Below are 26,894 nucleotides of genomic sequence, written 5' to 3'. Positions count from 1 at the left end.
TTATGCTGCTTATCCCAGTTCCTTCCATTCTGTATGTCCTTTTTTCATTTTGCCCAAATGTAGGATTTTTCATTTCTCTTTGTTAAATACTATTCTGTTAGTCATTTCCCACTGTTCAAGCTTGTCTAGATGTTTTTGAATCCTCTCTCTATTTAGAATTAGCTATCCTTCCAAGTTATTCAGCATAAAAAGTTGCATATTTGCTGTTGCTTTTCCCACACAAATACAGCCCATGTGAAGAATTATAGGGAGTATTGGATTAAAGAAAAACAGTGGATCCTAATTACTCATGAAGGATTCATCAAAGCAATTACGATGGATTAAGGGTATATTCACACATTGCCATTATGTCAAGTCCTCTGATATGACTTTCACAAAGGCTGAATAGACTCCGAGACAGATCTGTTATATTTATCATGGATCCTGTAAAAATGATAGCTATGACGCCAGTGTAAAACTAGTTCTATAACTTAAAATGGTGCCGACAGGTTTCCATCAAGGTTCCATTATTTTTGACAGCAAGAATTTGCGGTCCTTCGGATGCAGATTATGGGAGTCGTGCTGTACAATGTTTTTATTACATACGCTATTGAATTCTTTCTGGACAGGACAACAATAAGGGGTTAATGAGAGGAGCAAGGCGCACTTCATATTTTTGCTTTGTTAATATCTGGTGTGACAACACAGAAGTGTCTCTAAGGAGGAACCTGTCACCTGCATGTTACAGACCTTCTGCTGTAAAGACTACACTGAAGCTACAGCGCTAAATGTGAGTAATTCGAAATAGATTATATTGTAATATACACTGATATATCAGAAGTCATGGGACAGCGGTATGCAGATTGATGATGAAGTAACGTCAGCTCAGGTGACACTCAGGAACGCCCGCACCTGTATAGGTTATGAGGGGTTATCTTGTGAAGGACATTGAACACTGGACACAGTGGACAGCGCAGTGGTCGTCCACGGAGCTTAGTGATTACAAATGACCATGTCTGGCTAATATTGTCAGTGCGAACAGACAAGCGACTCCAGCAGAAACCTCATCCACATTCAGTACAGGAGACCCCACACATATATCCCGCAGGTCAGCGCAGGAGACCCTTCCCATATATCCCACAGGTCAGCGCAGCGTTCTGTAGCTTCCATGGGATACGGGAACAGAAGACCCACCAGAGGCCTCTCTTGTCACCATGACACCGGACACAGCACCTCACCTGGGCTAGTGTGGTGTTAACTGAAAGACTGACAAGATGCGTTGCGGTCCAATGAGTCATGGTACCAATTTTTTCAGGCTAATGGTAGGGTTCATGTGTGGCGTAGACCCAGGCTATCCAGTTAAAATGCTTAGGGGGAGCATTTACCTCCAAAAGAGGTAAAATTGAGTATCATTTTCGCAAAATCGCGATTTTTGCCGATCGCAATTTTAACATTACAAGTCCCATAGACCCCTGCAGAAAAAAAAAACCCCGAATTTCGCAGTGAAAAAAAAAAACTGTAGTGGGTAGTGACCCTAAGGCTGGGTTCTCACAGAGCGTATTTTCAGCGGAAATCTTGGGGTTTGGCCACAGCGATAAACAACGAGATTTCCGCCGGGAAAGCGCTGCTTCAAAACGCACGGCACTTAGCCGCTTGTTTTGAAGCGACCTGGCCGCACGCTTTTCCGTTTCTGTGGCCGGTGAATTCGCACCACAACACCGGCTTCTCCCAGCTTTGCCGTGACAGATGTGCTGTCCCATGTGGACGAGATTTCTGAGAAATTTCATCCACAAAGCTGGCCAATTGAGGGATTAGCGGCCACAGATGGATTTGCCGCAGCGAAATAAGACACACCCTGAAAATAAGACGTAGCGCATATTTGGGAGCAAAAATTAATATAAGACGTGTCTTATTTTCGGGGAAACAGGGTATGTTCAGGGTTTCAGAGGAGGTAAATTATTGGAGTGCGAGCAGCTGGATGGTCGTATCAATAAATTGCCCACCAGCTGGACCGTTCTGACCAGAATGTTGGGAGGTATTGGGACCAGTCGATGCATGAGGGCATGAACACAAGGCAACTAGGCTTAGGATGCCCTCGATAAAAAACCAATAGAGAGGAACGTCCGATTGTCTGACAAGCATGAGCAGCTCAATCTGTTTTGTTGTCTGCGATTCAAAGACAGGTGGAACCATCGTTACAGGCCCCTGTGTCCGTTGGAACCATTTCCAGGTGCTTGGATGGCATATTAGACCCAACTCCACACCATTCGCAACCTGATTGGTTGTTTGGAAATTATGCATTCAGGGTGACTGGTTATTGCGGTTGGCTGATTCACAGTGATTGGTTATTTCAGTTGGCTAATTCACGGTGATTGGTTTATTGGTTTGGCTGATTCACAGTGATTGGTTGTTTAGGTTGGCTCGTGTAGAGGTGGGGAGTAAAAGGCTAATATGCGCTTGGATGAAGGACACTTGATCTCACGGCACCCATAACATGTACTGCCTTCTGCATCCACCCACTGTCTCCTCCGTTTGCAGTGGTGTCATAAACGATGAAACTGGACTGCCCTGGAGTGGAAACGGGTTGTATTTAGTGACAATACCAGATTTAGTTTGGGCACAGACTATGGCTGTGTTCATGTCTATAGACCAAGGGGTGTGCCAGTGTGATGGTCTGGGGGTCCATCGCATATTACAGTCGATCATCCCTAATAGTGGTACGAGGAACAACGACAGCTTGGCGATATGTTCAGGACATCCTGTGTTTCTCTCACGGCAGGTCTACCAAGAGGCATTTTCCATCAGGATAATGCTCAGCCGCAAACAACAAGGATGTCATGGGAATGTCTCCACAACATTGTCACACTCCCGTGGCCTGCTTGCTCGCCAGATGTATCGCCAATGGAACATGTATGGAATCATCTAGGATGCCAACTTCAATAGTCTATGGGTTTGCACAATTTAGAAGCTCAGTTACCGCAAATGTAGACCTACTGCTGCAGGATACCATACGGAACTTATATGCCTTCATGCCTACCTGTAACACATGTTGCATCCACCCTAGAGGCGGTACAACAGGCTACTAGAGCCTCCCTTCAGGTGTTCAGTTTTCTGTAGTAAATTATCCTTTTGTTCTGATATCATAATCACTCTTATATCGACTTCACAAGCACACACGTTTCATTCTATTCCGACAACTCCTCCCAGGTGCTTGATTTTTTTTGTCAATGAGTGAGTTTGTGTATAATATAACACACATATATTATGTATAGAGATGAGCGAATATACTCGTTTCGAGTAATTACTCGATCGAGCACTGCGATTTTCGAGTACTTCTGTACTCGAGTGAAAAGATTCGGGGGGCGCTGGGGGGCGGGGGGAGGTGTGGCGGAGCGGGGGTAGCAGCGGGGAACAGGGGGGAGCCCTCTCTCTCTCCCTCTCCCCCCCACTCTCCGCTGCAACCCCCCACTCACCCACGGCGCCCCCCGAATCTTTTCGCCCGAGTATGGAAGTACTCGAAAATCGCGGCGCTCGGGCGAAAAAGGGGCGTGGCCGGGTAGGTTCACTCATCTCTAATTATGTATAATATGTATTTTTTCTAAATATATATTTATTTTTTATCATAGGAGTGGGAAAAGAGATGACATGATAAGATCCTCAGCGATGAATTCGTTGCTGCCATTACCTATTTAAACCAGTTTATACCACTTGACCGTAGCATTATGTACATTCCCTGGAATATGGCAAAGTTTACTAAAAGGTAATGTACTATATTTGGATCTGGTTCACAGTCCCTTTTGCATAGCATACGTACTACAGGTCATGGACCACCCCAGTGGAAACCAGTAAATACTATGCAGTATATTATTATCAACATTAGTGCTTTTCAAAAACAAAAGTCTCAAAGAATTCCACCATATATTTTATAAAAGGATTTCTTACCTTCATCAAGTGGTAATGGTAAATGCTCTAAGATGCCTGGTGTCCACCAGAATGTGTAACTGGAAATAGAAGAAAAAGTAATTGCGTCAATGAGTAAAAGAACATTTTAAGAAAAAGCCAGGAATAGATCTAGAAGGAAAGAACTGTGTAAAGGAAAGGTTTATATTTGCCCTCTCTTCTGTGGCCACTCTTGTGTTCAGATTTTGATATATGACATGCAAATTTGACATAGTTTGCAAATACATTTGTGTGAAGTCAAGTTCACATTTTTATTCACGACTTCTGTGGTGAGTTCCATTATAAAGCCAGTGTGAAACATGCGCCAAGGTGCAGCTGTCATCCAGTCTATGATCTCCTTTATGTCATTACATTTCATCTATGAGGTAGTTTTTCTGTATCAGATTTCTAGATCTTTATTGCACTTGCACTTTACTATTCAGTTACTGGCCAGCACCCTTTCGATCACATTTTGTGATTAACCCCTTAGTGACGGCCCTATCGTAAAACTACGTCCTGCTGTTGCAGGACGTGTATGGAGGGAGGTAGCGGCACTATCTCCCTCCATACAGCGCGGGCATCAGCTGTTTATTACAGCTGACACGCGTGGACAATAGCTGCGCTATTAACCCTTTAAATGCCGCTGTCAATTTGGTGAGATCGGGGGAGTCGTGCAGGTGTCATGGCAGCCGGGGGCCTAATGAATGGCCCCAGGGCTGCCTTAGCAGACTGCCTATCAAGCCATCCACACAGGGTGGCTTGAAAGACTGCCTGTAAAAAAGCAGTATGACGTAATGCTATAGCATTACGTCATACTGCAGGAGCGATCAAAGCATCGCATGTTAAAGTCCCCCAGGGGGACTTCAAAGCAATGTAAAAAAAAGAATCAATAAAGTTTTTTTAATTGTTAAAAAAAAAAAAGTTATAAAAGTTTAAATCACCCCCCTTTTGCCATATCAATTATTAAAAAATCAAAATCATAAAATAAAAATATGTATTTGATATCACCGCGTCCGTAAAAGTCCGATCTATCAAAGTAGTGCATTATTTTTCCCGCACGGTGAACGTCGTCTGAAAAAAAAAATAAAGAACACTAGAAATACACTTCTTTTAGTTACCCTGTCTCCCAGAAAAAACGCAATAAAAAGTGATCAAAAAGTCGTATGTATTCCAAATTGATACTATCGGAAACTTCAGGACATCCCGCAAAAAATGAGCCCTTGCTCAACTACGTCGACGAAAAAATAAAAAAGGTATTGCGCGCACAAAATGACCGCAGAAAATAATTGAAAAAAATTAAATATCTTTAAAAAAAAATAAAAGTACTACAGCAAAAAAAATACTATACAAGCTTGGTATCGTAGCAATCGTACTGACCCATAGAATAAAAATATCAGGTCGTTTTTGTTGCAATTTGTGTGCTGTAGAAACAGGACGCACCGAAAGATGGTGGAATGTCGTTTTTTTTCCATTTCTCTCCGCTAAGAATTTTTTAAAAGTTTTTCAGTAAATTATATGGTACAATAAATAGTGCCATTGAAAAATACAACTCATCCCGCAAAAAACAAGCCCACATACAGCGACGTCGATGGAGTAGGAAAAAACAAAAATGGAAAAAAGCAAAAAAGCTCCGTCACTAAATTTCACCTGTAATGTGGCTTATGAGATTCTGTGCCATCTTTTATGTATTTTACGAGTTTTCATAATAAAGTATGTATAGTTTTACTCCTGTGTTGGAATGTATTTATTTGTAGTATCAAATATCTGCCAACATCCTTATCTTGTTTAGGGTTCACACTCCTTTGTGATAGCATTTTTGCGAGAAAAAAATCGCAGCGATATCGCAGGTGCAAACTTGCGTTTTTTGTGCGATTGCGATGCGGTTTTGTTCTCTGAAAACTCACATTGCACGGTAGGAGTATTTAATGCCTTGCTTGCATTTTTTAATGGTCTTGCTTTTGTCCAGACTTTCTCCGCACTGCTGGCGTACTGCTGTTTCCTTGTAAAAGCCCGCCCTGCCCATTAGTCACTATTCCACACAGAAAACATAGCACCATCGCATCGCATTCTCGCACGCATTATGCGTTTTGCAATGCGATATTACAGAACTCCATTGACTTACATGGGCGAGAAGAAAATAGCACATCGCAAAGAAATAGGACCATAGCACGCGAGAAAAAAACGCAACCTCGCAGACGTGAAAACATTGCAAAAAACGCTATCGCAAGTAAGTGTGAGTCCTTAGTAGATCGACAGATCTGCACTTTTGTGGCCTACACTGCTACTCTGCAGAAAGATGACAGAGAAAGAAGCGGAACAAGTAATATATGTATCAAAATACTAATGGCCACTTGTCTAGTGATAAGTAAGTTACATGCTCTGCCCCTGAACGCATGAAGGTGACGTCATCATAAGTCCTTCATCTGGCGTCTGTGAGTTACATGCTCCACCCCTGATGACATGATGGTGACATCATCAAAGGTCCTTCATCTGGAGTCAGTGAGTTACATGCTCCGCCCCTGATCACATGACTGTGACGTCATTACAGGTCCTATTCCATAGCAGCTGAGGCCGGGTTTGTAGGGAATGAATAACTCACTCACTCGGGATGACCTCCAGGTGAAGATCATTTGATAACGTCACCATCATGTGATCAGGGGCTGAGCATGTAACTCACTCTGGATGATCACATGATTGTGATGTCATCATAGGTCCTATTCCATAGCAACTGAGGCCGCGGGGGTTTGTAGGAGAGGCATAACTCACTCACTTGGGAGTTGACTCACTCACTCACCTTCGGATGAAAGACCTGTGATGACATCACAGTCATGTGATTAGGGGTGCAGCATGTAACTGACTCGATCCAGATGATCAGGGGCGGAGCAAGAGTGAGTAAAGGCTCTGCCCGTGATCACATGGCGGCGTCATCAAAGGTCCTTCCATCCCGACTGAGTTACATGCTCTGCCCTGATCACATGGCGGTGACTTCAGCAAAAGGTCGTGTAAGCACTGCTGTCCAGCTATGTGTTCGTTAGTATTACAGCTAGGTGTTCGTTAGTATTCCATAGCAACTGAGGCCGTGGGGTTTGTAGTGGATGGAATACTAATGAACATCTACAGCAACCATCTGCTGTGATGATGTCACTGTCAAGGAGTCCGGGGTCACATGAACAGTGGGTGATCAGTGTGTGCAGGACTCGGCTGTGCTGCTTTTCATCCCTGTTGTATGAAGAATGTATGTAGCAGAGCTGTATGTGATGTAAATGTAGCAGTACTGTGTGTGTGTGACGTCCATGTAGCAGAGCTGTAGGTGATATAGATGTAGCAGTGCTGTGTGATGTATATGTAGCAGTGCTGTGTGTGTTTATGATGTACATGTAGCAGTGCTATGTGGCGCATTGTGCCACCAGAAACATTGGTACTATATACATTTCCTAATAATTACTAGTCCATGTATAAAAATAAGCATTTATACAGCAGAGTATGCGAAAGACCTGGAAACTGTAGTGGCTGCTTATTATATAAAACCATATTTGGAAGCGTAGCAAAGTTATAAAACTGGGCAATTAAGAAAAATCTGAACGGAATGATAAAAGTACTCTCTTAAAAGGACAACTGACATGGACGAGATTTATGAAACAGTCTGAAAGGGCAACTGCTACCATAGTAACCAATCACAGCACAGTTTTTCTTTTTCAAACTCGCTATATGAAATAAAGCTGCGCTGGGATTGGTTGCTATGGGCAACAAAGTCAATCTTTGCTTTAGACAGTTTCATAAATTTGTCCAATAGATTACAAAATAAGTTTACTGGAAAGATTATGGTTTTCAAAGGAATGACAACTGCATATTCTTGCCACTGCTAATCAATACCCCCAAGGACTAGTATTTAAATGTACAAAGTAAAAAGAAATCTTTGAAAACTGGTTAGACACATCTATTCCAAAAACTCCCACACCATAATAATCAGTGTATGAACACATTATTTTACAGAACCCATCATGATTCCAATCCCTGGGTAGTTTAGCCATTTAGAAAGTTTGCACGCCAGGTGACAACCCCTGAGAACTGTCCTTATTGCATGGAAAAATAGCCAATTATTGCACTATATATACACATGTAGATACAAGAGGACTGTTCAGTTTCCTGACTACGTGACATTGCTGAGAATATGGAACACAAAGCTCTATTCGTACAGAGCAGTTATACATGTCTGCTACTAAGTAGCATTCTGTTCTACAGACTGATTGACTGTCTGAAGCTGATGGCAATGTGAGTACTAAAAGCCACAGAATAATGATTGGGACCATCTATTATATTGACCAGCACATAAATATAATATAGAAAAACTTGGAACAACGTGAAAATGAACATCAAATAGCTGAGAAAGAAAAAATGTATTAGGTCTACATATGAGAGCAATGATACAATGAACTCATAACATATATGGCTTATGTGAAGGAAAAATGGTTTGATAGGTAATACACACAACTATTATACATGCTTTTGAGCAGACAGTGGTGTTATCTGCAATCATGTGTGCCGATCACGAAAGAAGAAAAAAGGGTACATATAAAAATCATTTGGATTTTAGGCCTCATGCTATAATACAGTAGATCAGAACAATGCTCCAAAAAATCTCACACTATTAGCAAATTTTGAAATAGGAAAACAAGGGGGGCACTGAGACGTTTGTCAGGGGTAGCATAGACTTCACAGCAGTCCAGACCTAAATAGAGAGGGAAAGAATATTAAAGGGAACCTGTCACCTCCATGCAGCACTATAAACTACATTATGGTCTTGTTAGTAGAAGTGACAGGGAGCCGGGGGATGCATTTTTTTTGTTATACTCACCCGCTCCCTGGTTCTCACGGTGCCCGATGCTGAAGTTTGCGTGCAAAATGATTATCTGATTCTTTTCAGAGTCCCGTGAGCGTCCATGCAAGCCAACAGTGGAATACACTGTTAGGCCTCGGTCAGACGACCGTTTTTTGCCGCGATTTGCGGATCGCATGACGGATGCGCATCCGCAAATCGCGTGACTGGGGCCGACGATTCGCCGAAAAATCTGCAGCTAGCAGCGTTTTCGGTGAAACGGGCCAGACACGAGGAATCACAGATCACGCCTATCTGCGATTCCTTGTGCTCTAAATATGCGCTCAATGGGGCTGGCAGCAGCAGCGCCGACCCCATTGAGAACATACACTACAAAGATCATTCTCCTCTGCCACAGCTGTGGCAGAGAAGAACGATGTTCGCCCATTGAATTCAACGGAGCCAGCAATACAGCCGGCTCCATTGAAAGCAATGGGCTGCTGGCGAGCGTGGGATGAATTTTCGGGAAGGGCTTAAAAATATATGTCATTCAATAGCTGAGAGCTGCCCCTGATTGGTCCTTGCGCTGAGCCAATCAGAGGCAGCACTCACTCACCCATTCATGAATGGGTGAGTGAGAGCTGCCTCTGATTGGTGAGGGCTGTGACCAATCAGAGGCAGCCCATTCAGCAGCCGGGGATTTTAAATCCCCGCCTGCTGAATACTACACAGAGCCGTTCAGGAGAACTGCCGGCCGGCCGCGGCTGAATTCCGGCTGCAGGGACAAGGTGAGTATATATTTTTTTTTTTTTATTTTTACACATTTTAGGATGATTTTCAGGGAAGGGCTTATATTTTTAAGCCCTTCCCGAAAATTCATCCCGCGCTCGCCGGCAGCCCATTGCTTTCAATCCACTGAATTCAATGGGCGAACATCGTTCTTCTCTGCCACAGCTGTTACAGCTGTGGCAGAGGAGAATGATCTTTGTAGTATATGTTCTCAATGGGGTCGGCGCTGCTGCGATTCCTCATGTCCTATAATTTATCGGACATCCGCATAAAAAGCGGCCATGTGACCGATCCCATTGCGAAGCAATGGTTCTATATATGTGCAGATCGCATGCGCATATCGCGTGAAAAAACGCCCGTCTGACCGAGGCATTACAGTTTTACTGCTGTGTGTGTTGTGACATACTGCAATGAGCCCACAGAGATTCTATAGCCCAACAATCCACAAAAACCTGGAGCCAGCTCTGCATTAGAATATACATTTAGCAGTACGCATACTATATAGAATTAAATACCCTGGGAGCTGTCTGAGCAACATGTACACATGCAGCTTCCCCAAACAACAAATGAAAACAAAAGCAACAACATTAATTATATACAATACTAGCCTATTACCTGTGTTGCCCGAGTATTTCATTTTTAGACACGGAAAGAATTTAAATGTGTGTGTATATATATGTGTGTGTCTGTGTGTACACTGATTTAAAGTCTTACTGCATGAGCAGGAGGTCGTCTGTGTCATATTAGTATTTGAAGAGGAGGAGGTCGTCTGTGTAACATTAGTATTTGAGGAGGAGGAGGTCGTTGTTTGTGTAATATTAGTATTTGAGGAGGAGGAGGTAGTCTGTGTAATAGATTGGTGTATGATGAGCAGGAGGTCGTCTGTGTTTTAGATAAGACTGTGAAATAAGAACCCTCTGCTCAAGCAATTCGGACATTCCCTCCTCCCTCCCCATGACATCACTGCAAGAAAGTAAATCCGCGGCAGCAGACGGTGATGCAGTTTCAAACAAACGTCTTTATTCCTCCACAGCACTGTGGAGGAATAAAGACGTTTGTTTGAAACTGCATCACCGTCTGCTGCCACGGATTTACTTTCTTGCAGTGCTATTGTGGAGTCGTGGGGTCCAGGCTCCTTCTGTGGCTGGCACTTAAATTACAGTCCCACCTTACTGATATAACGGAGTAGTGCTGTTTGCATAATTCTCCCATGACATCAGTGAATGGCTGTGATTGGCTCATCGAGCGCGGGTTGTGATTGGCTGGGCCTTGATTAGCCTTTTCTGGAGGCGGGGAATTCAAAGCCCTGTCACCAGGAAGCAGCTCAGCTGTTAGATGGGTAGGACGCCGCTGGAGATCCGCGTGAGGCAACGGGACGCCGTGGACCAGGTGAGTATAGGTTTTTTTTTAATGCAGTTTAGCTAGGTCTTGTTCTTGAGGGAGTCCTTATATTTCAAGCCTCCCCCAAAAACTGGAGTAGGTATTATTATTAGGGTAGGTCCTATTTTCGGGGAAACACTGTACGTACCAAGTTTGTTTGAAATTGCTCCAGGCGTTCACGAATTATGGTGGTACATACATGCATGCACCCTATTATTTATATATATATATATATATATATATATATATATATATATATATATATATATATATATGATTTAAAATCATTTTCATTTCCTTTAAAATCAGGCTAGGTATGGTATAAATGGTCTAACAGGTAAGTACATTTAAAAAAGAGGGTCCCTTTTAATGAGTAGCAGTTAAAGTGATTGTACTGCACAAGCATCTCATCTACTTCTATTTAAAGAACGTGTCCTATTCTAGTGAATATATATTAATCTGTCAGGTTAGCAAACTAAAGTACTTTATTATTACCCATGATAACCCTAGAGAGAGGAAAAAACATTTCATTACAATATTTGTATTTTAAAAATGTTGGATGCAAAGTGCAACGGTCCCAAATGATATCAAATCAGTCAACTTGACTTCATATTTAATTGCTTCTTGCTGAGGAGGTTGAGAAGACCTTGATTCTAGTACATATTCTCTAGAGTAATCCTATTCCATGAAATGTCTACTGTGTGTGTCAAGTAATAAATCATTGCTATTTAATGCAGTTTCCTATTGTTGCATGGATTAAACATAGGCAATCTGTTCTGTCTCTAATGCAAATAGGATGCGTGTCAACTTACAAATATACTTTGGCAAATTATGTTAGCCAAATAAATTTGTATATCCCTTTTTCTGTGAATACCCATGAAATAGAAAAAAAATCCAATGCTCCCTAACATTTTATACTATAGGCATGCTGGGCATTTAGAGTGCCATTTTTTGTTCTCGTCACTTCTATGACAAGACAGGATTTGCAGGTACAAACAATCTTAAAAAAATTTGTCCCTGCTTTGTTAGCATGAAAGATGAGCGATGAAGCTCATCGTTAAAGGGGTTGTCTCGAGGCAAACATCAAAATTTTACATTAGCCCATTCTCCCTGTCACCCCCCCCCCCCCCCCGGCATAAAATAGCATTTTAAAGCGGGTTTTAAACCGCTTGCTACTCACCGATGTGATGAAAGATGAACTTATAAAATTCTTCTCCCAAGATGGCCGCCGTTCCTTTCCCAGGGATGCAATGCGGTTTTCTCCCATGGTGCACCATGGGCTCTGTGCGTTCCATTGCCGATTCCAGCCTCCTGATTGGCTGGAATCGGCACACGTGACGGGGCGGAGCTACGCGATGACGCGTAGAAGGGGTCGGAGGCAGAACGTCGCTCGTGCCCGGACTGAGCAGAAGGGAGAAGACCCTTCTGCGCAAGCGCGTCTAATCGGGCGATTAGACGCTGAAATTAGACGGAGCCATGGAGACGAGGACGCCAGTGCAGGGAAGGTAAGTGAATAACTTCTGTATGGCTCATATTTAATGCACGTTGTATATCACAAAGTGCATTAATATGGCCATACAGAAGTGTATAACCCCACTTGCTGCCGCGAGACAACCCCTTTAAGTTTAAACAGCCGCTGTTCAATAGCGAACGTCCGCTGTGTTATCTCAATGCACTGCCCCACCCCCCTGCTGGCCGCTCCGTGACCAGTCAGCTCTGCTAGCTCCCGTGCAGGAGTACGGGGATGAGTGTCAGGCATCGTTTGCCCGACACTCGTCTAGTGTAAATGGGGCTTAGGCTAAATATAACTGCTACAAAAGACACAACAGAAAAGCAAAACAACTTTTTTACTCCATTTTTCCGTTCCCACCTTCCAACAGTTATACGTTTTTAATTTTTTCAATCGACAGAGCCATATGAGACTTTGTTTAGTCCAGGATGAGTTGTACTTTTTTAAGGCACCCTTTAGGCCTCCTGTCAACTAGAAAAATACAATTTGTGCAGAACCTGCCACGGATTTCCGCGGCGGATTCCGCGCGGATTTGCTTTAAATGGTATTTTTTTTGCATGCAGATATCCGCACACATTGTTATCAATGTGATAGCAATGTTGCAGATCCGCGTGGAATCCGCGGCAGAATGGAGCATGCCGCGTTTTTTCTCCGGCGCGTGAAACACGCAATACTTTTAAAATGCCATCCGCGGGTGCAAAAATCAATTTGATGGACTGCGGATGGCCAATGATTCCCTATGGGCAAATTCCGCGGCGTAAATCCTCTGCGGAATCCGCAATTCCATTTAGCTAGTGGATATGAGGCCTTAATGTAACATTTAATCTATTCAAAAGAAACATTTAAAGGGGTTGTCCCGCGATAGCAAGTGGGGTTCAGCACTTCTGTATGGCCATATTAATGCACTTTGTAATATACATCGTGCATTAAAAATGAGCCATACAGAAGTTATTCACTTACCTGCTCCGTTGCTGGCGTCCCCGTCGCCATGGTGCCATCTAATTTCAGCATCTAATCGCCCGATTAGACGTGCTTGCGCAGATGGGTCTTTTCCCTTCGGCTCGGCAGCAGCGGCGTTCTGGCTCCGCCCCCTTGTACGCGTCATCGCGTAGCTCAGCCCCGTCACATGTGCCGATTCCAGCCTCCTGATTGGAATCGGCCGGCACAGGGTCTGATTCCGCTACGGGATTCTGCATGCGGAATCGGCCCGGCCATGGGCATGTGTGTTTAGTCTTCTCCAACTCCTGCTGCAGGTTGTGTAAAAAGGATGAACTGATGAGAAGAATGGACCAAGCTCTGTAGTCCTCAGGAGAGGTGAGGGTTCAAACTATTTGAACCAATAGAGCAACCATTTGATGTAAAGGGGTTTGTACTACCTTTTATAGTTACAAATAGTCAATATTACTCCTAGGTGAGCGGGGGTCACCACATTAAATTCTCACGGTGGGCAGATGTTATTTAACCGTTAAATCAGTTGATTTGTATTTTTTTCTTTGGATAACTGACACACAAAAGACAAAATAATTAAACTTCTCGTTAACCCCTTTCCCCTCTGTGACGTATATGTAAGCCAAAAGGGTGCAGGATGTGGTTGAAGTGGGCTCAAGAGGAGAGTCCGCAACATATCCATTGGGTGGTAGTTGTTTGAAATAGCTTTTACCCATGACAAATCGCTACGATTGGAGCTAGCTAAGATTTGTTTTTGGTTTTTTTTTTCAATATTGGCCCCTTTTCCATAAAGCTACAGCTGGATGAATTCTTGGGTATCACCTATTGCAAATATACTCTCAACCATTCCAACCACACACGTTTGTAAGCTGATTTAAGCTGCTTACATACACAGTCAGTCCTGACCACGAGATATAAACTTTCAGCCACAGTGGGCAATGTTACCCCTCTCACACTCACCATTTGTCCCCCATGATGCAATAGCAGGGTGCCGATGGTTGCTATGGTAGCACTGGACCTTGTGAAGGCTCCCACATACCGTGTATTTAACAATATTAAGCCCTGTGGCAATCACAAGTTCAAGTCCCATAAGATTTCTGGAAGAAAAATCCAATCTTTCCCCACAAAACAATAAAACAAATCATTGGTATAGCCGCACTCAAAAAAGACAAAACAACATAAGTATTGCCTTATTTATCGTGGTGGACACTATAAAAAAAAAGAAAAGCATAATGCCAGAATAGCGTTTCTTCATCTCCCTTCTCCCAATACAAATTGAATAAAAACAGGTCAAAAAGCCACAGGAATGCATTGCTTTATGCAATCCTATGCAGACAGCCATGACTTGACCACGTGAAAACTCGCGTGGCAAACAATTGCCGGCTCTGCTCTGCACATGTGGAGGAGGTGAGCCACGGGTCGAGGGGTGCAACCGGCTGCGAGAATTCTGCATTCACTCCAAGACAAAGTATTTTATTTACTTTTTTAATAGAAAAGTTTTTTTTTTTCAAAGTAGTAAAACATTACAAAACTCTAAAAACACAATACTACTAAATCATAGAATTATGTAAACATATATTATTTTTGCTGCACCATAGATGCTGCAAAAGCACCCCCCCCCAAAAAAAAAGACATGTTTTTCAATTTCATCCCACCTAAAATTTTTAAAAAGTTTTCCAATACATTATATGGTGTATTAAATAACACAATGCAAAAACAAGCTCTATGTCCACAAAACAAAAAAAAAACAAAACAACATTTATTGCTCTTCAAACGCAGGGATTAGAGAGATGATAATAAAAACCTGGAAAATCACTGGTAGTTGAAAGCTTAAAAAATGAAGAGGTGGAATAAAGAGATGACATGTGAAGCTAGATACTGAAGCCTGAATGGAAGTTTGAGATACAGCTGATTAAACACATATCTAGCTCAGAACAAAAAAACACTGTCTAGTGAAAAGAGTTAGTTTATCACAGAAATAAGAAACTTTGCTCCAAAAAAATTATATTCGTGGAGAACATTTAAAATCAGTAAATACGCAAAATATATTTCTGGCTCTTGTATCAGGCGTGATTTGTTGCAAGAACTGCCTTTCCAACCCACTGGGCAGGGCTCCAAACTGTCCAGAAATTCCTGAACAGTCCATAAAATAGGGCACTTTTCTCCAGTGTCCATGAAAAATATTAGATGTGCCTGTGATTTTTTTTGAGGCTGGAGGTACTTGAGCAGGTTATTATGATTGTAAATAGAGTTACATTACAGCTCACAGTAAATGCCGATAGGGAGTCTGTATCTGACCTGTAGACATGTATCACTTATCTTTATCATTCACTATGTTTTTTAGGCCTCATGTCCACGGGGAAAATCAGGCCCGCTACGGATTCTCCATGGAGAATCCGTAGCGGGTCCCTCCTGCCCCGCGGACATGAGGGCTGAAAATAAGAATTAACTCACCTCTCGCACGCTCCGGATCTTCCCTTCGCCGCGGCTTCATCTTCTCTGCGTCGCGGCTGGATCTTCTTTCTTCGGCCCGGCGGATGCGCAGGATGACGTCGGTGACGTGCCCCGCGCATGCGCCGGCCCGAAGAAAAAAAGATCCAGCCACGACGGAGAGAAGATGGCGCCGCGGCGAAGGGAAGAACCGAAGCGGGCGAGTAAATTCCGATTTTTGTCTCCTGCGGATCCGGACGGCTTCCATAGGCTTCAATAGAAGCCCGCAGGAGCCGTCCCCGCGGGAGACCCGCACGAAAATGGAGCATGGTCCAGATTTTTTCATGCTCCATTTTTTTAAAATCACTTTTATTGACCATCCGCGGGTATTTATCTACCCGCGGGTGGTCAATGCATCCCTATGGGGTGCGGATCCGCGGGCAGGAGAAGAGTTAAAATCCGCTGCGGATTTATTTTAATTCTTCTTTTGCCCATGGACATGAGGCCTTAATGTTCCTGTAAAAAACTATTGACAAGGAAAATGGAAACTTCAGGTTGGCAACCCTGCCACTGACTAGCAATGCCAAGATCTCCAATATAATAAATCATAGTTATGTGACCCCCTACCCATGCGCTATCCATCATCTCTAAGTATTTAAACAGGTATTCCTATCTTGCCTTTCATAGAGCGCCGAGTGCTTAACGCTTCAGTGACTGAGCCAAATTTTGGAAATCTGACGTGCCATTTTGAAATGGAATAACTCATAATGGTTTTGCATATCCAAGTGATTCTGACACAGTTTTTTCGCCACATATTGTACTTCATTTAGGTGGTAAACATAGACTGATAGAATTCATGCAGGTTTGTTAAAAGTGCCAAATTTGCAAAAATTTAGAAAATATTATCATTTCAATTGCAATATCTCAAATATCTGCAAACATACTGTACACATTTTTGATAAGATATACATTTCCATTTGTTTATTCTAGAAGCACATATGAAAAACCTCAGTTTTTTTAACCATTTAGGAGCTGTACAAATTTAACATTGATTATCAATATTTTGAGGAACACTGTTTTCCGACACCAAGCCAAGATTGCAAAGGCTCATAGGTGTCAGAATGATAGATCCCCCCACAAATGACCCCATTTTAAAAACTACACCCCTTAATGTATTCACTGAGGGGGGTCAGAAGTATTCTTACCCCACAGTCTTTTTTCAAGAGTTAATGCAATTTAGAGGATAAAAAATAAAATGTCCTATTTTTGCAAATATGTCATTTTAAAGGCAGGTTTTTTTTTCTATAGTACACATCAAAATGAGGATTTATACCATACAATGGATAATACCGTTTATCCTAAAACCTACCCATTGTCGCCCTAATTTTATGCCTGTATGCACAACAGGGCCCAAAATGAAAAGAGCTGCTGGTGGCTTTTAAAACAGAAATTTTGCTTTAAGGCATTTTAGGCCCTACAGCACACTGATAGAGCTCTTGAGTGGCCAAAATGATAAGAGAATCCCCACAAATGACCCAATTTTAAAAACAAGACCCCTTAATGAATTCATCTAGGGGTCTACTGCGTATTTTGAGCAGTTAATGAATGAATCTAAACAAAACAAAAGGAAAAAATTATGATTTTAAATTGACACAATTACCAAAAAAATGAAAAACTTTTTTTTGTACAGCACACATATGAATGAAGACTTTCACCCCAAAATGCATCCCCCTGTTTGTCCCGTGTTCAGAAGCATACCCATTGTGGCCTCAATCTACTTATTGGACACATGGCTAGGCCTATAATGGAGGGAACACCCGTTGGATTTCAGGGCACAACTGAATAAATTCCAGGCCCCATTGCTCACTTGTGCGGAAAAAAAACTGAAAACAATCCCCCCACCCCTCAAGTGCCCTTTTTAGTGTTCCCTAAATCTTAGATAAAGGTAATAATTAGGGATGAGCGAACGTGTCCGTTACGGACACATCCGCACCCGGACACCGGCTTTGCCGAACACTGCAGTGTTCGCGCGTAAGTGTCCGGGTGCCGCCGGGGGGCGGGGAGATGCGCGGCGGCGCGGGCGGCAGTAGCGGGGAACAGGGGGGAGCCCTCTCTCTCTCCCTCTCCCCCCCACTCCCCGCCGCACCCCCCCGCGCTGCCACGGCGGCCCCCGAACTTTTTCGCCCGAACACTGAAGTGTTCGCAAAGTTCGGTGTTCGGGCGAAAAAGGGGCGGAGCCGAACGTGTTCGCTCATCTCTAGTAATAATGTAAACTGTGTGGTATGTCTGAAGATAGGAGTTATTACGGGCGCCTGTTTGAGATGGGCACATGGGGCAATTAAACCAGGTATCCCTCCTACTCCGATGCTTTTTTGGGGGATATTGCTTGACCTCAGTAGCAGGGATGGGGTGTAAAAAGTGGCGCTCTGGGAGGCTTCATAAGCTTGCTGAGATGCGGCAGTGTCAAACAGAAGGCGCTCAACAAGCTGCTCCTGGAACTGCAGGAATGCGAGTGTTCCCGAAGCTTCTTGTAAATTACGTATTGCAGTTAGTGATCTGTATAATGCCGGGCTCACACGGTCATATGTGGAATCCACTTGCGGAGGCCCGCAGCGGATCCCAGCTGTGAACCCGGCCGTGGCCCTACATACAACTGCGTAATGTATTGCGCATAACTGTGTACTAACAGACGGTCATGGGCAGCACACCGTTTTTTTTTTTTTTGTATTTTCTGCACCATCGCTTAGCGATGACGCGGGTAACTGCAGAACGTACAAAATGTAGATGCATATGGGCTGTGGTTATATCTGCGACCATGGAGCACGATGGGCTCTATGCTGCAGATATCCACGGTGAAATAGAACTTGCGGCGTTCTGTTTTGTGTGAGTGGATTACGCAATTCCAACCCACTAATGTGAGCGGAATTGTGTAATCCAATTGATTTGATTGGTCTGCGTATTACCATGGATCAGACGCATGCGGAATCCATAATTCCTATCCGGTCGTATGAGACCGGCCTAAGGTAGATCACTATCTTTTTATAACGTGACCGGGGACTGCTCAACAAGGCCACCAGTCACTGCTCCAGGCTCTCAGCCACCTTTGGTAGCCGAAAGCAAAGTGATTTAAAATTTCCTGGGCCCTCATCGACTCCTGCGAATGTGTCCGGCGTTTTGCCGATGGGCGCATGCGCAGAATCCAGGTAGGGTCTATGCAGGAGAATTGCGTTGGGGTTCAAACACAGTGGCCTCCTAGTAAAAGTGTTATCTCCTCTCACCAATCGCACCGCTGAGGGAAGATGAAACTTCAACACTTTATTTTACTTTTAAGTGATCGCAATTATTCATTGGATAACAGCGATCACTTGACCACAGCCCCCCATTACACCTCCAGGCTCTCGGCTACCTTTGGTAGCCAAGACCAGGGAGATTTTAAATTTCTTGGGCAATCCTCGACTTTTGCGTATGCGTACACCATCTTGCTGACAGGGGTAGCCGGGGTAAGATCCCATTGTGGGAAAAATCCAGGGACCTTAGTTATGTAATTTCATCTCCCTCACAGATATGATCCATGAGGGAAGATGAAACTAACTTTTTTTTTAACTTTACATGATCACTGTTATTCTGTGACCTCCGGTAACCGACAGCATGTAGATGTCACGTCCACAGCCCACGTTGCTTTAATCCTCAGGGGATACATGTTTTTACATCCCTGAGGATTAAAGCCCCCTTAGGCAGGACGTAAAAAGGCAATGGGATTGTCACTAAGGGGTTAAAGCAGTGCTGTTTCTGTAGCTGTCACTGAAGTGAATGAGATCTAAGAAAAGAAATGCTGCTCTTAAATGCTCCGCTCTTTCTGACTGGTGGTCAGAACAGGTGACTGGGTTTTTCCATATCGGCTATGTCAAGCTGAGATAGGAATACCTGTTTAATATCTACTTTCTCTTTTTCTGCCATCCGGAGTGTTATTGGTAATGTATACATCGGTGATATCAAAGTGTATATCACATTAGCAGTGGCATACTGCCAATGGCAGTAGACTACACAGCTGCTATGTGGCACATGGAGCAGAGGACATAGGGCCGAACTGTGCCATTCGAGTCAACTCGCTGGGCCCCCAATCTTGATAATTCACACTACTCGTCAGTCTGCAATGCAGAGACTGGTCACGCCGTCTACTTTTCTCCAGCATTTTACGGTAATGAGTAGGAGATTGAGGACGATATTGGGCTCTGCACCACAGGGAGCCACAAGGGCTATGGGTCGGCAGTAATGTGAGTTATCCAGATTGTCATGCTACTGGCCAGAGTTTCAGGGACTGCACAGGCAATTGTCACTTTGTCAGGGCACCATGACTTTGTGGGACCACAGTAGACATATTATTTTGTGGGGACACAGAGACGGTGCTGGTACTATTTGTCTAAGTGTGCAGGGACGAGTCATGGCTAAAAGACTATTTTATGGCAGTTTGAGAGAAGAAATATTGTTACTTGAGGTAACTGAACTGTAATCACTATCACTGTGTAAAACTAGTATCTAGTCTATCATTATTCAGTGACTGTATTATTTGCACGCCTACGAGAGCTGAGCTGCTGTATCTATGCCTACCATGCTATAAGAATTTTCTTATAGATATGCCGTGTCATATTATACAGAACTTTTTTTGGGGGGAAGGAGGGGTTGGGGGGGGGGGGCATGGGGCAGATGTAAGCTTTGTTATTGGTCCCCCTGAGTTTTATGTACTCCTCTGTACATACATATATGCTATATATACATATACTTTAAATACACAAACACATAATTTCTGCAGGCAGATGGGGAGCCCACCCAATTCTTAGTTTTGCTTTTGGGCCCCATGAGTTCTATGTACACTTCTGCACATTAGTTTATCATACACAATATAAAACAGAGTAGAAAGCACATGTAATATTATATATTTTCATGCAGATATTCTGATTCCATTAAAAAACAGCGGTACAAATGATACTAAACGAGTTGTAAGCAGTAATTTCTTCTACACTCTTAAAGCAGACATGTCACCCCATTTAGTTTTATAGTTAGCCACCTTATATTCTGCCTCACTCACCTAGTCATCCTGTGATACAAAGTTTTCAGCCTGTTGCTGCCACGGGAGGCTAAAAATAAGGTTGATCTTATGTTGCACAATAGAGGGCGATTCAATAGTCAGGGCCACTCAGAATATCTTCTAAATGAAAAGACAGCAAATGCAGGATGTGCTCTATCATCCATTTAAAGGGGTTGTCCTTTTTATTTGTAATCTGACAGCAGTCTGGCCTATGTAACTGCTAAGTGTTATAGTGAGGTAACTGCGCTCCAGATATGGAGAAAAGAAGGGGATACTGGTGAAGCTGTATCTATGGAAATACAGAAATGAGTTAAAGGAGATGTCCCGAGGCAGCAAGTGGGTCTATACACTTCTGTATGGCCATAATAATGCACTTTGTAATGTACATTGTGCATTAATTATGAGCCATACAGAAGTTATAAAAAGTTTTTTACTTACCTGCTCCGTTGCTAGCGTCCTCGTCTCCATGGTGCCGACTAATTTTTGGCCTCCGATGGCCAAATTAGCCGCGCTTGCGCAGTCCGGGTCTTCAGCAGTCTTCTATGGAGCCGCTCGTGCCAGAGAGCGGCTCCGTGTAGCTCCGCCCCGTCACGTGCCGATTCCAGCCAATCAGGAGGCTGGAATCGGCAGTGGACCGCACAGAAGAGCTGCGGTCCACGAAGACGGAGGATCCCGGCGGCCATCTTCAGCAGGTGAGTATGAAGACGCCGGACCGCCGGGATTCAGGTAAGCGCTGTGCGGGTGGTTTTTTTAACCCCTGCATCGGGGTTGTCTCGCGCCGAACGGGGGGGGGGGGGGGGGGGGTTAAAAAAAAAAAAACCCGTTTCGGCGCGGGACATCTCCTTTAACTTACTTGCATGGTGTGGAGTCCGTCATAAGACTGAACTCCACACCAAAAGGTCAATTATCGCAACGTCATTATGGCTGCATTTTGTTTTGTGCCTTTCTGTTTTATTTTTGTTTGAAAATAAATTTAAAAAAGAGAAAAGGAGGATTAAGACCATTACTCTTCATCTGATGCTCCTTTGAGACCTGCTTGCTAAAGAGTCCGTCTCCAATGTTCATACCAACAGGCATGCTACATCTTTGAGCGGTCTCTTGGCATGGGGACCCCTCCTTTAGTCAGTGTTCTTGTTATTTTCAATAGTTGCTTAGAAGCAAGATAATTTAAGCAGTGCTGACCACATAGTCTTTTTTTTTGCCCTCAGTGGTTTACTGGGGTATTTTTGTTCTGTTTTCGTCATGAGAGCTCTCCTTAGAGATGAATGACAGTTGAAAACAGCTGAGTGTGCTTACTCAACAAATTTTCATTGCTCGCATTCAATTGAATACACAGATGTGTTGCATTAATGTACAAGACAATTCAAAAGTGAGTGCCATCCAGAATATCTTCTGAATTAAAAGAGATATCTAAAAAATGGGGAAGAAATATATAAGGGGTCAATACAGGGATTTCTTCCATGATCTATTTATACCAAGAACTGTGACGGTAACAAGGGAACATCCTCCACGTCTAGAGGAGAGAAAGTTTCTACATCAACATAGAAGGAGGTTCTTTACTGTAAGAGCAGTGAGACTATGGAACTCTCTGCCTGAGAACTTGCTAACATCGAACTCCCTAAAAGAGTTCAAGAGCAGCATGAAAGGCTTTCTTGAGTGTAAGACTATTACGTAATAGTCAATTCTATAGTCCCTGAATGATTCAGAGAATTATTCGATTGCTAGACTTGGAGTCGGGAAGCTATTTTTCCTAACATTAGGAAAATTGGCTTCTACCTCATTGGGGTTTTTTGCCGTCCTCTGGCTCAATATTGGGAGAATGGGGGAGGAGAGGGCATCTGAACTGGATGGAGACAAGTCTTTTTTAGTCTTAAAATACTACGCTGCCAGGTTACAAGTAGGAAACTTTGTAGAACACTGAGATGGGTGGAGTCAAACCTTTTGACACTATGGTGGTGCCTATTTGCCATCTTGGTCACATCTATCTTGGATTCAGCCTAAGAAATTAGATACATGATTTAAGGGCAGAATTTCATCAGAATGAATGATGCGATGTTGAGTGTAAAGTTGTTATGTTGAAAGAGTTGGTATAGAAAATGCCAAAATGCAGACATTTTCAGATATCAGAAGATGCCATTAACAATACAGGACAGAACTGAGATCATCCCAATGGTCGGTAACAGAAATTCCCGTGAGATGCTCAATGCTTTCACTTAAGGAAATACAGGAAGACAGCCATGAGGGCAAGAACAGTCAGGAAGCTAGTAGTTTTCAGGGCAAACAGAAAACAGGATGTCTAAGCAGTGTTTCCAATGCCCAGGTGTTGACAGCTGTTTTCACAAAGAGTCAACTAACTGTGATAAGGATCCTCAAAATATACAAATGGCACCCTCACAAACTGCAGATGCAACAGAAGTTGTGTGAGGATGACTCTAGTAGACGCCTGGAATTCTGTCAGTAGGTATTACAAGTGTGTGAACAACTTCTGAATCACCCGAATGATCCCAATTCTGTCTTGGATTATTAACAGCATCTTCTGGTACTTGAAAAGGCATGTGATTAATCTTTTTCATACTACATATTTCAACATGTGGGGGGCTTTATATCGGGGAAACAGGGCAAAAACTGAGAGCCAGGATGAGATCTCATTGCCACAAAATCAGGGAGGGAAAGACGGAATTACCTGTTGCAAAACATTTTTCAGCGTGGAGCAGATGAGTATTATCATACTGAAAGGTAACTTGAAGTCACAGCATCACAGAAGAATTTGGGAGTATAAATTTATGACCATTTTTGATACCATTAAGAGTGAAATGAACCTTGGAGCGGGGTTCTTGCATCAGTGGAGAATATGAAAGGTTTTATGGAGGTAGAGAGGGGTGTCATTGGGGAAGGCGTCCCCGAGGGCATTGTCTCTTCCCTGGGGAATGGGCACCTAGAAGGGATGTTTTCTCAATCATTGCTTTAAAGGCTTGGTAAAATCATAAATTGATTTGAAGGAATGCTGCCATCCAGTGGGTGGTGCTGCAGAGATACTGTTCCATGTTCCTTATTTGCAGGTCTGAAGGATAGATAACACACAGGCTTGTGACCCCTTAATACCAATGTAGGGATCATAAAACTGTCACATTCCTTGCCAGTGGATCAAGTATTTACTTTTCTGCTCATCTTGTCTGGTAAAGAGATCTGTGCCTTTTCATGTGTGTACATTTGTGTGTATACATTATATATATCCAAATCTGTTTCATTATGCCTTAGGAAGGATTCTAAGAGGATCTGAAAGCTTTCAATAAGATCATGTATTTCTCTTACTGAGAACAATCGCAACAAAAATGTTATTAACACTCAACATGACATCTCCAATAACCCAAAAAAGGTTACAAATATTGAAAAAAAAGTGACTGCCTCTATCAATTTCTGAAGTGAATTCTTCCCTTATATCATGCATCCCATGACCCACTTTCGATTGAAGCTCCTTTGGTGGAATCCAAGATGGCTACTGTAAAGATGGCCGACAGGCACAAACAAAGTGCCAAAAAGTTGTCCTACACCTATCTAAGTATTCTACAAAGTTTCTTTCTTGTATCTCATTTCATTTAGAAGTTATTCCAGTTGGCCCTGGCCTTTGAATCACTCTGTACATTAATGCAATACATCTGTGTACTCAAGTAAATGGGAGCAACGGTTGTTTACACCACTATTATTCATCACTAAGGAGAGCTATAGTACATTGCTTGCCCAGCCAAACACAGGAGATTGGAGCCCTCTCTTTTTGAAAACAATGGCAGCCACATAGGTCAGACTTCTGTCAAATTAAAAATAAAAAGGGCAACATCTTAAAACAGATAATAGAGCACATCCTACATTTACTGTCACGGAGGGAGAGAACACTTATTTACCTTCTTTTAGAGTAGAGGAGTTGCATTGTATTTTTGTGATGCAAGTAGAAGTCAGTGGGGAGCTCCCAGAGGTGAGGTTTGCCCTCTGTTGGCTTAAAAACACCCAAGAAAAGATTGATTGCATCTTGCCTGTCTGCATCTGGAAGACAACAGTGAAGAAAACAATCATGCAAAGGATAGGAGTTTGTGTAATAAACCAATGAAGTTAGGTATGCAAATACTGTATGTGATATAAATTACTGCATATGAAGCTCACAATCAGTGTACAAAAAACATCACAATAAAATACTGCCTTTATAATGAAAAAGCAAGCTGTTGGACATCGGAGTTTAATTAGTGTTACAGCATAAAGTCCTGAGGTCATTTGTTTTTCTGACTACTTTGTGCTCACTTTATTTGCTGGACTTCTAGCTCCTGTACATATACTATCAGTCTGTGTTTTGGTATTCTAATCTATAGGTGAAAAAAACTCATTTGTTTGACATTGTTGTGGTCTTTACCCGTCAAAGATATTGGGAAGATTATGCCATTGGGGGAAAAAAAACCCATGTAAATACATCTTGCTAAAACTTGCTATCTCACAAAGAAAATCTTCTGAATTAACATGTGGTTTTCTAGTGTCTGCAAATGTGAATGTACCATAAATTTTCTCTTCCCTTCACCTTTGCCACATTTAGGCCGGGCGATAGTGCTACAAATCGCATATACGTGAAGCCCATGCTTTACGATGGGTTGCTTCACGTTACCAATGTTTGGTAGCCTGCTACATAGCAGGAAAAAATTTGTTTTTTTTTCATTGAAGCCAGCGCTTGATGAACCAATCACAGCTGTCAATGAATGGCTGTGATTGGTTCATTGAGTGCTGGCTCTGATTCGTTCTTGAGCAGCACAGCTCAGCCAATCACAGCCAGCCATTCTTGAAGGCGGGGTTTTTCAAACTCCTGACCAGGAGCAGAGGGAAAACTCCTGACCAAACGCTGAGGGAAAACTATGAGCAAGTCTGCCAGGGACCTGAGGAGACATGCTGCAGAGCCTAACAGCACCACTTAGGTGACGTATTTCTTTTCTCTTTAATGCAGCTAGGGCTTGCTTTCGGAGTAGGGCTTATATTTACCCCCACCCACCCCCAAAAATCCAGGCGAAAGAGTGCTACAAAGTCACGCGGCTTTGTAGCAACAGAAAATTGCAATATTGCCACGAGAAAATGCAGTGATATCGCACAGAACACTGATGCAATATTACTGCGATTTTCTTGCGGCAATATTGCTGTCACCCGTGTGAAGGAGGCCTAAAGCTGATCAAATAAAAATAAATTTGGTGCAATTATTATATATTTTATAAACCTAAATCATAGGATTACAAGTAGAGATGAGCGAGTATACTCGCTAAGGCTAACTACTCGAGCGAGTAGTGCCTTAGCCGAGTATCCTCCCGCTCGTCTGTAAAGATTCGGCTACCGGCGCGGGTGACAGGTGAGTTGCGGTGGTGAGCAGGGGGAGTGGGGGGGGGGGGGGGGGAGAGGGATCTCCCCTCCGTTCCTCCCCACTCTCCTCCGCGAGTAGTTAGCCTTAGCGAGTATACTTGCTCATCTCTAATAACAGGTTAAGTATAATTCAATGGAGACAACAAGTGAAGACATATTGAAGACATTCTAGAGGACTATCCTACAAATTAAAGACTACAAAAGTGAACTCAAAATTTCCTGCTAGATGTAGTTTGTAAAATTATTATTGCAGGATATGGAATACTAAAATAAAGTTTGGAAAGTTAGCGAATACTGATTGTTGAAACCAGCTTAGCTGCTACCCCAGTATTCCTTTGAGGTCAGTTGGCTGTTGATTAGAAAAATCAATGATAAATGTTTTCATATTGAGCACTATGTCACTCAGCATGACATTGTCAGAGAGAGACTTGCAGAGCAATCCCAGCAACAAATACACTTTAGCCTTTAAAATCAAGCATGTCAAATGTATTTACTGTAATGTCTAAGTCCCAGGATACATAACATATCTTTTGGGAACCTATAGCCAAAATGTGTTTTCTGTTAAACATTTGGCAATCTTATATAAAGTTACAAATGGATGAATGCCTGAGTAGCAGCTATTGCAAGTACAGTCT

General features: G+C 42.9%; 1 protein-coding gene across 5 annotated transcripts in view; it reads right to left on the bottom strand.

Annotated features, from left to right (window-relative positions):
• Positions 1-26,894, bottom strand: part of FIG4 (FIG4 phosphoinositide 5-phosphatase) — a 260,535-nt gene that overhangs the window by 93,295 nt on the left and 140,346 nt on the right. For all 5 annotated transcript variants that reach the window (XM_066607721.1, XM_066607713.1, XM_066607706.1 and 2 more), the window contains 2 exons: positions 24,777-24,915; positions 3,922-3,980 (listed from right to left, as the gene is read on the bottom strand). In XM_066607721.1, coding sequence (XP_066463818.1) covers positions 3,922-3,980; positions 24,777-24,915 — 198 coding nt within the window. The remainder of the gene's footprint in view (positions 1-3,921; positions 3,981-24,776; positions 24,916-26,894) is intronic.

Source organism: Eleutherodactylus coqui, chromosome 1 (genome assembly GCF_035609145.1).
Source record: "Eleutherodactylus coqui strain aEleCoq1 chromosome 1, aEleCoq1.hap1, whole genome shotgun sequence".
NCBI classification, from domain to species: Eukaryota; Metazoa; Chordata; class Amphibia; order Anura; family Eleutherodactylidae; genus Eleutherodactylus; species Eleutherodactylus coqui.
Note: the sequence above shows the minus strand (reverse complement) of the source record. Positions and strands in the feature narration are given on the sequence as shown.